At 33.6% G+C, this 12,719-nt stretch overlaps 1 protein-coding gene across 2 annotated transcripts in view; it reads right to left on the reverse strand.

Annotated features, from left to right (window-relative positions):
- Positions 1-2,052: 2,052 nt before the first annotated feature.
- CHD1 (chromodomain helicase DNA binding protein 1) overlaps positions 2,053-12,719 on the reverse strand; it is a 66,748-nt gene continuing 56,081 nt past the window's right edge. The window contains exons 28-37 of one of the 2 annotated variants that reach the window (XM_039366983.1): positions 12,493-12,643; positions 11,538-11,660; positions 11,105-11,239; positions 9,517-9,771; positions 8,888-9,028; positions 7,185-7,363; positions 6,721-6,817; positions 6,341-6,398; positions 5,788-5,998; positions 2,053-3,416 (exon numbers count right to left, since the gene is read on the reverse strand). In XM_039366983.1, coding sequence (XP_039222917.1) covers positions 3,071-3,416; positions 5,788-5,998; positions 6,341-6,398; positions 6,721-6,817; positions 7,185-7,363; positions 8,888-9,028; positions 9,517-9,771; positions 11,105-11,239; positions 11,538-11,660; positions 12,493-12,643 — 1,696 coding nt within the window. In that variant the 3' untranslated portion in view covers positions 2,053-3,070. The remainder of the gene's footprint in view (positions 3,417-5,787; positions 5,999-6,340; positions 6,399-6,720; positions 6,818-7,184; positions 7,364-8,887; positions 9,029-9,516; positions 9,772-11,104; positions 11,240-11,537; positions 11,661-12,492; positions 12,644-12,719) is intronic. The other variant, XM_039366984.1, reaches the window with a different exon arrangement.

Consider the following 12,719-nt stretch of genomic DNA (forward strand, 5'->3'; position numbering starts at 1 on the left):
GGGAGTTGAAGTCCACATGCCTTAAAATTGTCAAGGTTGAGAAACACTGCTCTAGAGCAAAACAAGTGCCACCTCCAAATCACAGTACCAAGATTTATTGAGATACAACACAATTCTCTTGGTCATCACCTTGGATGCTTCATAAATTGCAAAACCAAGTAGCCCACACTGAAAAATGTTAAAAGATATTTATGCATATAAAGATTATGATTCCGCCCACAGTATCCTTCCCTGGTTTCAACATTATTTAAATTTTACTCATTAACATCTCATGTTTTCACTTTGGCTTTTTGCTCCACATATATTGAAATTTAATACCTAGAGCCCTGTATTTTATCAAAGGCTTTTAAAGTAACCAATTGTTAGTATAGATTACCACAAAACCAAAAATACAAATGACATATTAAGCTGCTTATAATTTACAACATTTTTGTAGCAAACATTAATATGTATAGCATTTTGGAATAACTGTTCAATAGCAAGGTAGTATGAGAATGCATTGCCTTATGCAAATTAATTTATTTGGTTTCCTTAAATCTGCTGCTAGACCTAGTCTCTATAATTATTATATATATTTATAAAAAATGTTTAAATTACTTATCTTTTGTGAACGCTATTGTATTGAGAAGTATTGTTCAGAAATACTGCTTTGTGAAGAAAAGAGAACAGCATTTTTTGAATTCCAGTTCCTTTGAGGACTTCCTTTATGAACATACAAACCAGCTGAAAGAAAGCAGAAACTGGCGAGAATAGTTTTCCTCTGCTTGATGATACTCCAGCACAAGTGTTACCATCACGCAACATATAGTACGCCTGGTTTTATTGCAAGCAGATTTTACAAGAGTAATCAGAAGTTTCACCCACGTCCTAAGCCTGTAAATTGGCTTCCACAGACTGAAATAGACAATGTATCACCTCCAAATAATGTATATCAAGGGAAAATGGACTGTTATCTAATACACTTTTGCAATTTTTTTAGATGAAAGAAACTTGTTTCTTCAGTGTCACAAATTCATAGACTATGAGAATTTATGCCCTTTGTCCCTGTTGTAAATACTTGCAGATATTAACATTGCACTCTAGAAACATTCCTCATCCACCACAAACCCCCCCCCATAGGTGTATAGAAATCTCCAAACATCTTAATGAAATGGGCTATAATGTGGCAAAGTTCATGTCACAATAAATAATTTTGGTAAGCGTATAAACTAATACTTGCTTTTCCAGCAACAAACAAGTAAAGCTGCTTCTTAAAAATATGTAACAACCAATACTTTACAGCTTTGTACATAACATTATGTAAGCAGAAACATAATTTCACAATGAAAAAAATCAAGATTTCAGCAAGGACAATTTTGCTTTCTTAGATATATTTGCACAATTAAATGAAGGAGGGTATGAATTTGGGCTGGCATTGATTTTAAGCAATGTTTCCTATTTACCTAGGCATCTGCTAGAAGGGGTAAAAGAGTAGAAGCCATATAGCTGTGCTAGGTAGTCATTTAAAAAATGTCAACATCAGTTGCTACTTGTTGCACTGGGACTAATAACAATAATAAAAAAATCTGTCATCACTTTGCTGTATCATGGAAACAGTTCTATGTAGCTTAAACCAGAGGTCCCCAACCTTTTGGGCACCAGGGACCGGTTATATGGAGAAGTTTTTCCATGTGCTGGAGGGTGCACAATTTTGTGTGCTGCCTGCATCCCGTGGATGGGGCTTTGCTTGTTTGTACAGCCTGATTGCTGGCATGCTGCAGCCTGGTAACGGTCCATGGACCGAGGGTTGGGAACCCCTGGCTTAAACAATAAATTTCTTAAACTGAAATAAAAATTATAAGTTCCCAAAAGAATCCTGGTAACGGCTTTTATATGTATTTTTAATCCATATTTTCTTTACAAATAAACTGAGAACTGAAGCAGCCAAATCCATTCTTTTGCCGAGCTATTTAATAATTGAGGATATGAATATAAGCCTCTGAGAGACAATGTTAGAACCTAACTGCTTATTTCTAAAGTTTTTTAAATAATTACCCAAGCAAATCTGTAACAGGGATTTTACACTTTTAGAGTGCAGCTTTTATTTGCTGAAATGCAAAATTACATAAGATAAATATGGCTGAATCAATAAATTTATTCTGATAAACATGCATGTTTTAGCTTCAGAATAGCTTTGAATATCCTTTTAAAACAATCCATCTTGGGGGCATATAAACATAAATGAGATGATAGACATAATTGTCCAACCTGAGTCAAATGTCAGGAGATAAAAATTCATATGCATGTAATCCAATCTGCAGAATTGAATTTTCTTCCTGTAAAGGCAGACAGGTTTTTTATTTTCCTTTTTAGATTCTGACTAATTATTTCATCTGAACTTTATTTTTTTAAAAAAAATTATTTATTTTTTTAAAAAAGGAAATGATCAGCCAAACCAATTTAGAAAGAAAAAGTCAGGGGAGGGGAAGCTCTTTTAATTAATTTACAATAATTTACAATCATTTTGTAAAAAGGCATTACAACTGATCAAACTGGAGAACGCCTGACTATTTTACAATTATAGGTACAGAATTTAAATATTCAAGCTTGTGATGAAAAAGCGGCAAGGTGGTCGCAGCGTATAAAGTAAACAAGTAGCTTTGGAAAGTGAACTTAGGTCATTAAATCCTTTGAAAAAAATCCTCTTTCCTGAAATATAATCACAGATTATCATGTGAATACTCATCTAAAACCATAATTTAAATTGTATTCAGGATAAAACTATTGACAAGGAATTCAGATTAAGATCCAGTCTAAGTTGGGCAGTGTTGAGGTCCCTGTAAAAAGTAAACATTTCCTATTTCTTTAAAAAAAATATGCCACAACATTTGCAGCACAGTGCAGCATTAAAACTTTAAATACAAAAATATTTCTTCTTCTGTGGGGATAATATAACTAGCATACTGGAAAGTAGTAACAATACTGCTACTTAGAGCACATCCGGTCCACATCTTTCAAGTCATGTAAGGCAATTACTGTGTTAGTTTATTGTGTATGGCTAAAAAGAAGTCCATGAAATGTTAAGTCTTTGCTATGTTTTCCGATTACTCCACATATGTTCTGGTGTACTTTTGTGATCTGTTGAATGGTCAAAAGGAGATCTATGTCCTAAAGGAGATCGAGAATCATAAGGTGACCGTTGATCTAATGGTGACCTGGGCCCACTACTGGAAGCTCTGTGGTCCATTTGCCAGTCTGAGTGATACCTATAATCTCTTGAAGATTTATGATGACTGTAGTCTGAACTGGATCGATGATCTAAGTGTATCCGGTGATCTAAATGTGATCGGCTGTCTTTAAATCCTCCTTCCAGATTCAATCTGTGATCTCTATTTCTGTGATCATCTAACTTTCTATGTTTACTATCACTGTAGTATCTGAAAATTAAGAAAAATAATTATTACAGTGGAAGCTAACTTAAAACAATATAGCTTAGAATGTGCATCTCAAATTTCTTTATAAAGGTTTTACAACTTTCTAAAAGTAAAGCTGCGTTCTTGGAAATGTGGAAGTTATTTATACATTTGTCAAAATTAGAAACCACCCATCTCCTCACAGAAAAGATTCCCCCCCCTTTTTGGTGTGTGTGTGTGTGTGTGTGTGTGTGTGTGTGTGTGTGTGTGTGTGTGTGTGTGTGTAGTCTTGGGACATAAAAGCTGAAAAGCAACCTTAATTCAAGATATCTGCTGTAATGGCAAAGGGCTATTTTTTCCTATCCTCCAATGATTATGGAACTTAGAATTTCTAAAACAGAGTGTTTCCAATGCAAATACTATTTTCACAAGGGGGAAACCTGTTTCGTGACTGCAATAGAAAAGAGTATAATTTTCTCTTTAAATGCTGATTCCTTTAATAATTAACTTTTCAAAAAAGATGCCTTTAATATTAATATACATATATTTAATATTACACCTAACCAGCCACCTGAGCTGAAAAAAAATCACAAAAAGAAAATAAGGAAACTATGCTGGGTCAATTACTCAGAATATATAGAGATAAATTTGGTTAAAAAGGCAGATTCTACAGGAACAGGGGAAATGTGTAACATAGATTTCTTTCAGGCACCAGTACAAAAACTCTTTGAGTAGAAGTACTCATAAGCCTCTATTCTTTTCCACCTAACTGTTGAATTATTTATTTTTTTGAACAGGAAGGTGACAATATTGCTGGCTTATAACTCATATATTTGAAGCAGTCCATATGGAGTCATCCCAATGCTTCTGCACTGATACACAGATCACAACCAATTTTTACTTGTTAAAAGGTAGTGTGGCCTATAGCTTGACTTGCCCACTTTCCTCTATTCATTTCATTACCAATTGTACCTCCCCAGTAGTTTTATTTCCGAGATTGTGAAACAATATGTATCAACTGCAGACTCGGGTCTCTGAACCCTGTTCAATGCTAGGGATGAAGCAATTTGAGTTCCTTCAGCTGAACAATGTTCTCTGCCGGAAGTCCAGAAGTGTGGCAGCATCTGCCGTCTGGAATGAGGCTCCCCCTAGATATGGCTGGCCTCCACTTGTGGAAGTTTGTAGGGACTTGATGACCTGGGTTTTCTTATAGAACTTTGGTAAGTGAAGTTCCCTTGCTTTGTGTGGATTTCCCCCCTTTTTTCACTCCTACCTAATTTTCATCATTTTTTATTTTGTTACACTCATGAGCCAGTAACACTGGAAATTGGGTAACATACAAATTTAATAAATGCATGAATAAAATAAACACTGGAAATCTATTGTTATACAGGTAGCCGTCGAGTTTCCACAGCAATTGGGTCCAAAATTTCCATTGCTAAGTGATGCAATAATAAAGTGAGACACCATATGACTGCATTGCTTAGCAATGGCAATACCTGCCTCACTCCTTCCAACAAGCAAAGTCAGTGAGGTAGCCAGCGGGAAGTTGCAAATCCCAGATAAGGAGGCAGGTAAATGGCCATTGCTGGGTGGGAGAGAGTGGGAGAGGGAGTGAGGATCTGAAGATGGCTGTTGAGGCAAGATACAAATTCAGTGAGGCTTAGGGTGGTTGCTGCTGGATGGGAGAAGGTGCACAAATGGAAGGGCTTGGTGTGACTGCTTCTGGGTGGGGGAATGGCTATGTAGGGTGTGGGTGGCTGGCAAGGTGCGAGTGCACACGGGCTGATGGAGGGTGCATGGATGGGAGAGGCTTATCTGAGCAACTTGTGACCCTCTTTACTGGCTTCCCCATTGATTTTGCTTATGGGAAGCTGGTAGAGAAGGTTATAAATGCAATCACATAAACACAGGACACTGCGACTGTCCTATCTGCAAACTGGCTGCCTAGTGTCTAGATCTAGGTGCTGGGATGATTGGAACTTCAAGTACCGGTTATAACCAACATTCATACAGCAGAAATTTTAACTTTGAATGATTGCTGAATAAGTAATTGTTAAGTGAGGAATACATGCCAAGTATAAGAACAGAAAGTAATAGTTGCCACATAGTATCTTCAACTGGCATCTTATCTGCTCTCTTCTCAGGGGGTGTGTTTGTGAGAGGAGAATAAACTTCTTCTCATGTAGATTTATGTAGTTTGTTTCTTTTCCTACTGTCTTTTCCTACTATATTATGATTACTGTTCAAGGTGTGTTAAATATGTTACTGAATTTAAAGTTATGTAAATAAATGTTAGCTATTTTGTGAACAGTACATACTTATCTCATTAATGATAAATATGAATTATGAAATGTTTAGGAGCATCAGACTCAAGAAATGTCACAGGACTTACCTATTATCCTGTTTATAGTGATCCCAATCTCTATGATCTTTTCCATTGCTGAAAGTGGAATAAGGCCTTTTTCTTGAATCACTTTTTTTGTAAGAATCTCCATGAAGTCTGTCTTTGTGATGATCATGATACTGTGATAAGTATCTATCAGAGGAATAACTGTCCCTACTACTGTCATCATGATTTGTGTTCTCTTTTAACCGTTCCACATCTGCTTAAATGGAAATACAGAGGTGCATCAGCAATTTATATATTTGTAAATGCTTGCAAATAATTATCTTTAACATAAGGTATTTTACATTATTTATATCAATATACACACATCTCTGTGCAAATTATTATTATTTTTTAAACTGGAGACCTGTGAAATTCAGGGCAGTATAAATACTGATTGATATGCCATTTGGTTTGTGGAAAATTTACATTAAATAGGTTTATACTGAATTGGGAATGGAAATATTTTCCCATTTTACAGAGATATTTAAAATTGGAATACCAAACATTTGGACAGCATGTCCTTATAATACAATGTTGCATAATAGTTATATCTTACCTGGATTTCTAATCAAATTTGTGTTCACACAGCTATTGATATTCTGTTCATTATACTGCTGAAAAAAATTAAATAAAACATTATCTAGGTTTCATTTGATAACTTTCAACTAGATCAGGGGTCCCCAACCCCCTGTCCATCGACCGGCACCGGGCCACGGCATGCCACAAAATGGGCCGTGCAAATAAGCAAAGCCTCATCCACAGGATATAGGCAGTCTGCGAAACCCAACCCCCCCCCCCCGAACTGCGGAAAAGTCTCTCTCCACAGAACAGACCCCTGGTGCTCAAAAGGTTGGAGGTCACTGAACTAAACCTATTTCATAACAAAACAGCATGCAGCATTATCTACAAGTATTTAATAACCCGCCTCCCCATTACCTGTGTTTCCTGGCGCTTTTTAATTGCATGTTTGTACAATTTGTGTAGTTTTCTGGCATCAAATTCAGTAAATTTGGAAACAAAAATCCACAAATTCCTAAAATTAAAGAAAAAATAAAAAGATTCAGTCTTAATTTTATGAAACCCCTTTCACAGGTTACATTTCTCAACTACCAGTAAATTGCTGCTATGATTTAACACTGCCTTATTTATTGAATGCTCTTATTCAAAGACAAATTAGACCATGTTCCAGATAAAAAATGAATTGGGTAGCTAATTATGGAATAATTTGCATACAAATACAGGAAAAGACATTTTAAACTGGGCAGAGAATACTTGGTTCCAACATATTATTTTAACACAGTAACAGCTGTAACAGAGATCAGCTTCCACCTAGTGGTACTCCTATAAACTGTTTAATGATAAAGCAACTAAAAGCTTGATAGATCTGTGTATTTACTTACTTTCTCCACTGTTTAATTTGTTCAGGATTTGTGTATTCTTTTAGACACTCTGTTATATGGTCTCCAATTTTTATGAGACACTGTCTAGTATGTTCTAGTTGTTCCCTTTCTGAAAGACCTTTCTCTGGCCTATCCAGTTGTTTCAATGCTGCTTTGACAGGCCTCATTCTTTCTTTGCACTGTAAAAAAATGACATTCATATATTCACAAACAATATTCACAGTTCTGCTAAACAAGTTGATACTTACATACACACTAAAATATACAGCAGAATGATTCTGCTTACCATTCTCTTATACTGAAAGCTTTCTATTACAAATTAATTTACCTTTCAATTTTATATTAAACATTAGATTAAAATAATCAATATTGAAAACTCTTTAACTTTATGGACAAGTAGATCAGCATTACTGAAATGGAAAAAGCAAACAAAAATTCAGAGGTATCTCTAAGTTACCTATTACAACCTCTATCAAGTTTTCCCAATTATTTCAGACTCTGTTGCCTAGACAAGATACTCCACAGTCTTGTTTTAAAAACAAGTCACTATAGTTGACTATAATTACACCAAAATGGCTCTGTTTTGACAGACTGAAAATAATTTTTTTAGCCACATGCTGTTATTTCCTATTTTTCATTATTTATCCAATACAAAGGCTTGGGCATGTATATTTGACATGATATAGATTGTCATAAATAGGACATTTGGTAAGAAGGAACTCAATAAAATTATGTTTTGCTTTTCTACCACAAGATGTGTGATTCCTTTTCCTCATCTAATTTTGCTCCTTCCAGCAGCACAATCAGAAATCAAATGATTTCCCCCCATGGAACAAAACAAAAAGAGTATCAATCCATCTATAAAGCCCACTTTGTGATTATTTAGAATTTATGAATTCAAGAATGTTCAATATGTGTAGTACCAGTAGATGGCAAAGGATCTTTTAATAATATAATTGTTCCATAGATCTAAAGAAATATGGAGTCATGTATGTTCAATGCATTATATTATATTTTGGAATTTTAGTTAAAAATCAATTGTACGCAATTCACACAGCATATTATTCACATGGGGCCAAATCCCAGGCAAATATATAGAGTTAAAGTCTCTCAAGCAGCTAGTTAAAGTGCAGTAGAATAATCTAACATTCAATGCTGCAATAGCTATCCTCCTAAAAGAAGATCTAACAGGTTAAGGTGTTAGGCCAGGACTAGGAAGATCAAGTTTTTAGTCCAACTTCAGTCATGGAAGCTCACTGGGTGACTTAAGATCAGTCACTCTCTCAGCTCAGTCCACCTCAACTGTTGTACAGAAAAATAGAAGCACTAACTCTAATCTGAAAATCAGGATATACATTTATCAAGTAACAATAGATATTCTGCCATAATCACTCAACATCTTGGCCAGCAATGTCATTTTGCAAGAGACTTTGAAGAGATGGAAATGGTATATCAGAGCCCAACAAAACTCTGCAAAATTTTGCCTGCTGAGAAAATTCTACATGTCTTGCTCCCATATTAGCCAGTGATAAAACATCACTTGTCTAGAAATCAGCCAGAGCCCCGAATCCATTACTTATTTAACTCTATATAGATTTTTCCTGACAACAGATTGTACATATGCAATTCACAATAAGACAAGCAAAGTGATATGATCAAGTGACAATGCGTTATTTCATTGCTAGTGCTGAAGATAATCTTACTATACTGAAGGTTTTCTGATCCAACTCTTCTGAATCTTCTGATATAGGAACCGGTTCACTGCTTGCTGTTATATGAACAGGTGTGTCTGCTGAAGGAGTTTTCTTTATTTTGTCTTTGCTGTCAGATTTATAATCATTTGTCTATAAATAAAAAAATAACAGTCTAAAATGCTGCCAACAATGAACACTCAACTCAACTCAATGGATACTCAACATTTTACATATGCTTTATTATTGTATAGCACCCACCTGCCAAGATTTCATTCAAAGAGCGAATTGAAGGGGAAAAAAACCCCACAGCTTACAAATGAAGCATATTATTGAATGGGGGGGGGGCAGAACCTCTGTCGCAGGTTTGTGTATTCCACTCACTTCTCAACATGGGATAGGTTTGTTAATACGTTTAAAAAGCTGTAATCAAACTATAATATTTTATGCAAGAAAAGAAAAAAAATAACTATCATTATTTAATTTTAATTACATTTTGCTGTTTTTCCTGCCCCGTGTGCATTTGGAGTGAAGCTCCTGATATAACATGTGAATGCCTTAGAAAAGAATGGCCAGTCCTGAGTACTAGAATACAGTCCTGTCTATAAAAGAGATCAGGCAATCTAATAGGGCTTAATTACCTTTTCTTCTTTAACTTCTTTTTCTTTGTGGGTATATTCCTTTCCTTTGCTTTCCCTCTTTTCTTTCATATCTTTTTCTTTCATCTCCTTCTTGTCCTCCTTTTCTTTTTTCTCCCTTTTTAGTTCCTTTTTATTTTCCTTAGTTTCTCTTTTTTCATCAGCCTGCTTTTTCAAAGCAATATCTGCATCAAGATTTTCTTCATTTTCTTTTTCCATTTTTATCTTACTTGGATTTTTCAATGAAACCATTTCATCCTATAACATATAAACATATCTGCTGAAATGAAAAATCTAAACATTTGTTGACATATAAATGCACAAGTGATATGCATCAAAAACAATAAGAAACAGTAATATTATTTAGCAATTTTGTTATTTGTTCTGACATATTCTTCTATTTTACTCCACTTATCAATTATTGGCTGCAAGAAGTCTTTTTTATATCTCTTATTACTCTGTGAAATACAAGTAGATTGTTTGAGGTGTTAAAATACCTGGACATTCTTTGCTATTTAAATCTAATTTTCAAATTGATTCTATTTATAATCAATGATGAAGGAAACAATGCTTAAAGTATGTACCATTTCCCCATTTTTGTATTATTTTCCATTAATGTATTTCATTAAAACAAAAATCTTTTCAAGCAACAGTTGATTTTACAATTTTAAACAGTTGTTTAATCACTACTTATTTTTTCTTCAGCCTAGCAATCACCGGAAAAATCCTAAGTTTTGTAACCTAAAAATAATCACAAAACAAATAAAACATCCTGGTAGAGTCTGAATGTCTAATATTTCATTCTACTTTTTATTTTAATACTGTGATTAAGTTTTTTCTTCCATTCTTTTTTTACTATTTATCATCTTAACTGCATTTTTTTAGTCTCTGCTTTTAATGCTTTAATAATTTTATTAGAACGTTGTATTCTTGACCATATTAAGAGGTCCTTCTTGGGTCAAAATCTCAGCCATATTTTTAAGATTTTAAGAAACAAATAAATGTAATCTTATTTTACAATTTGCTAAAAAAAAAGTTAGGAATGAAAACAAGCAGGAAACTGGGGATTAGGAAGACTACATTTTTTTATTCTTAGCTCAGGAAACTTTAAATAATGTTACATTTTTGAGAAAAAAAAAGACATTTAAAAACTCTACCTACTTTTCTTTGCTCTTTTTTGTATAAAAAATATCTTCTTAAAATCTGTATTTCAAATGATTTTAATTTAAGGTTCATAAGTATTTTCAAAAACACAGGAATTAAATATCATAAATATATGCAATGTTCCACTGCTACTTAGCGATGATTTTTAATAAGAGACATTTATACAATATACAATAAATAGAATATACAATAAATAGAATATACAATAAAACAGGTTTAAGAAAAAATCTTACATTCCTCAAGTTGTTGCCTTAGCTAGTTTATTATGAGATCTAAAGCACAAATACACCAGGAATCACCTTAGAAATTTCATTTAGATTCTGAAGCTGTGATTTTGATACCAGTCTTATACCATTTTTCCCCGAAGTGAAGACTGGTAATAAAAAAGTTAAATAAATTTAGCAGATAACATTCCCAATATATTCACCTTGCTATCTTCTTCCTCTTCATCAGACTTATCTGAAGGTGGTGGTGATGTGTCACTCTTTAACTCCTCTTTCATTTTTATTGCTTTTATGGTCTTGCTTTTTTTCATTCTTATCTTTCTTCTCTTTGAACCTCCCTAAATATCAGAAAAGTATTCTCAGTATCAGAAAGATAGTAAGGCTTATTTTTAGTGTCTTATTGTTTTTTTAAAATCAATGTGTTGTGTTTTAAATTTTAGAAATAACAAGAATCATATTCAGAACTAATTAATAAAGAAGCGTGAACAATTTTTTCAGGGAGAATCCTGATTTAACCTATCTATATGTGGACAAATATAGTTAATTTCAAAATATAAACAATGTAAACAAATATATTACATATATATAAGATATACGTTCAGCGTACTGCTTCTTGCTGCAACAAAATTTACTTACTATTCCAGAAAGTCTTTGTGCTTCTTTTCTTGCGATGTCCTTATTTAATAATTTTATGAGGTAGTCTGCACGGGTCTGCAATTGCTTGGCTTGGGGTTTCTTATCTGGATCATCTGGCAGAATCTGAAAGTACAATTTAAAATATTTTCTTCAGAATATATCAGTACAATATAATGGATAGGGACAGAAAAGCTAAAATTGAAAATACATTATAGGTTTATATATTTATTTGATTCAAATCTGATGCTGCCCATTCCAAACTGATTTTGGGAGGCTCACAATATAATATATGATCCTAACCAATAAATGTTCATATTAAAGTAGAATATTTTGATTTATTTAACTTCCTACCATCCTTATATCTATCTGTATAGTGCAATACATAAAAACACTGAGAGGCAGTTTTTGTTCTGGGGAAAATAGGAGGAGGAAGGAACATTATGTATGTTCATCACCTTGAATTATAAAGTAATAAATATGGGATAAAATTAACAATAAATAACTCCAGCATGATGAAGAAAACTTACATATACAGATGAAATGGAATAATAAGGAATTAAATATAAGTTCCTATTCACTCTTGTAATATTACCCTGCTACTATAGAGCAAAGTGTAGATTCAATTTGTGGCACTTTCTCTTATGGACACATACTGAATTGAATAGTCGGCATTATTGAGGATGGAATATTTACATTTTGATGGCTTTGAAATATTTTGCTGATTAAAATGCAGTAAAAAGATAAGGGGAATCCATAGAAGAATATTTTCCTGATTTTTCTGTGGACATCATAGAAATAGTAAAAATATAAAATCCAAAATAATTTAACTAAGATAGTTTGGCACCAATTAATCTCTCACAATACAGTTCCAAATAAGTCACTGTGAACACTCCACTAAGAAACAGCTTTGATTTTTCAAGCAACATTATGTTCAATGAATAGAAAAAGGATTTACCTTGTGTGTCAAGTTGAGATCTGGGTCCATTTTTATCATTTCCCAGCTACCATATCCATACTCATAAATGCCTATTAGAAGGTTGGAATCATCCTCCCTACCCCAATCCATATCAAAATGAGCAGCCTTAGTGTGACAAGGAATGGTGTATCTAAACAAAAAGTGAGTATACTTCAGAAGTAATGTCTAAGAATAAAGCGCAAGCAATAAAAAAAAAACCAGAAAGA

Source organism: Crotalus tigris, unplaced genomic scaffold (assembly GCF_016545835.1).
Source record: "Crotalus tigris isolate CLP2741 ecotype Arizona unplaced genomic scaffold, ASM1654583v1 scf7180000020506.575545, whole genome shotgun sequence".
Classification (NCBI taxonomy): Eukaryota; Metazoa; Chordata; class Lepidosauria; order Squamata; family Viperidae; genus Crotalus; species Crotalus tigris.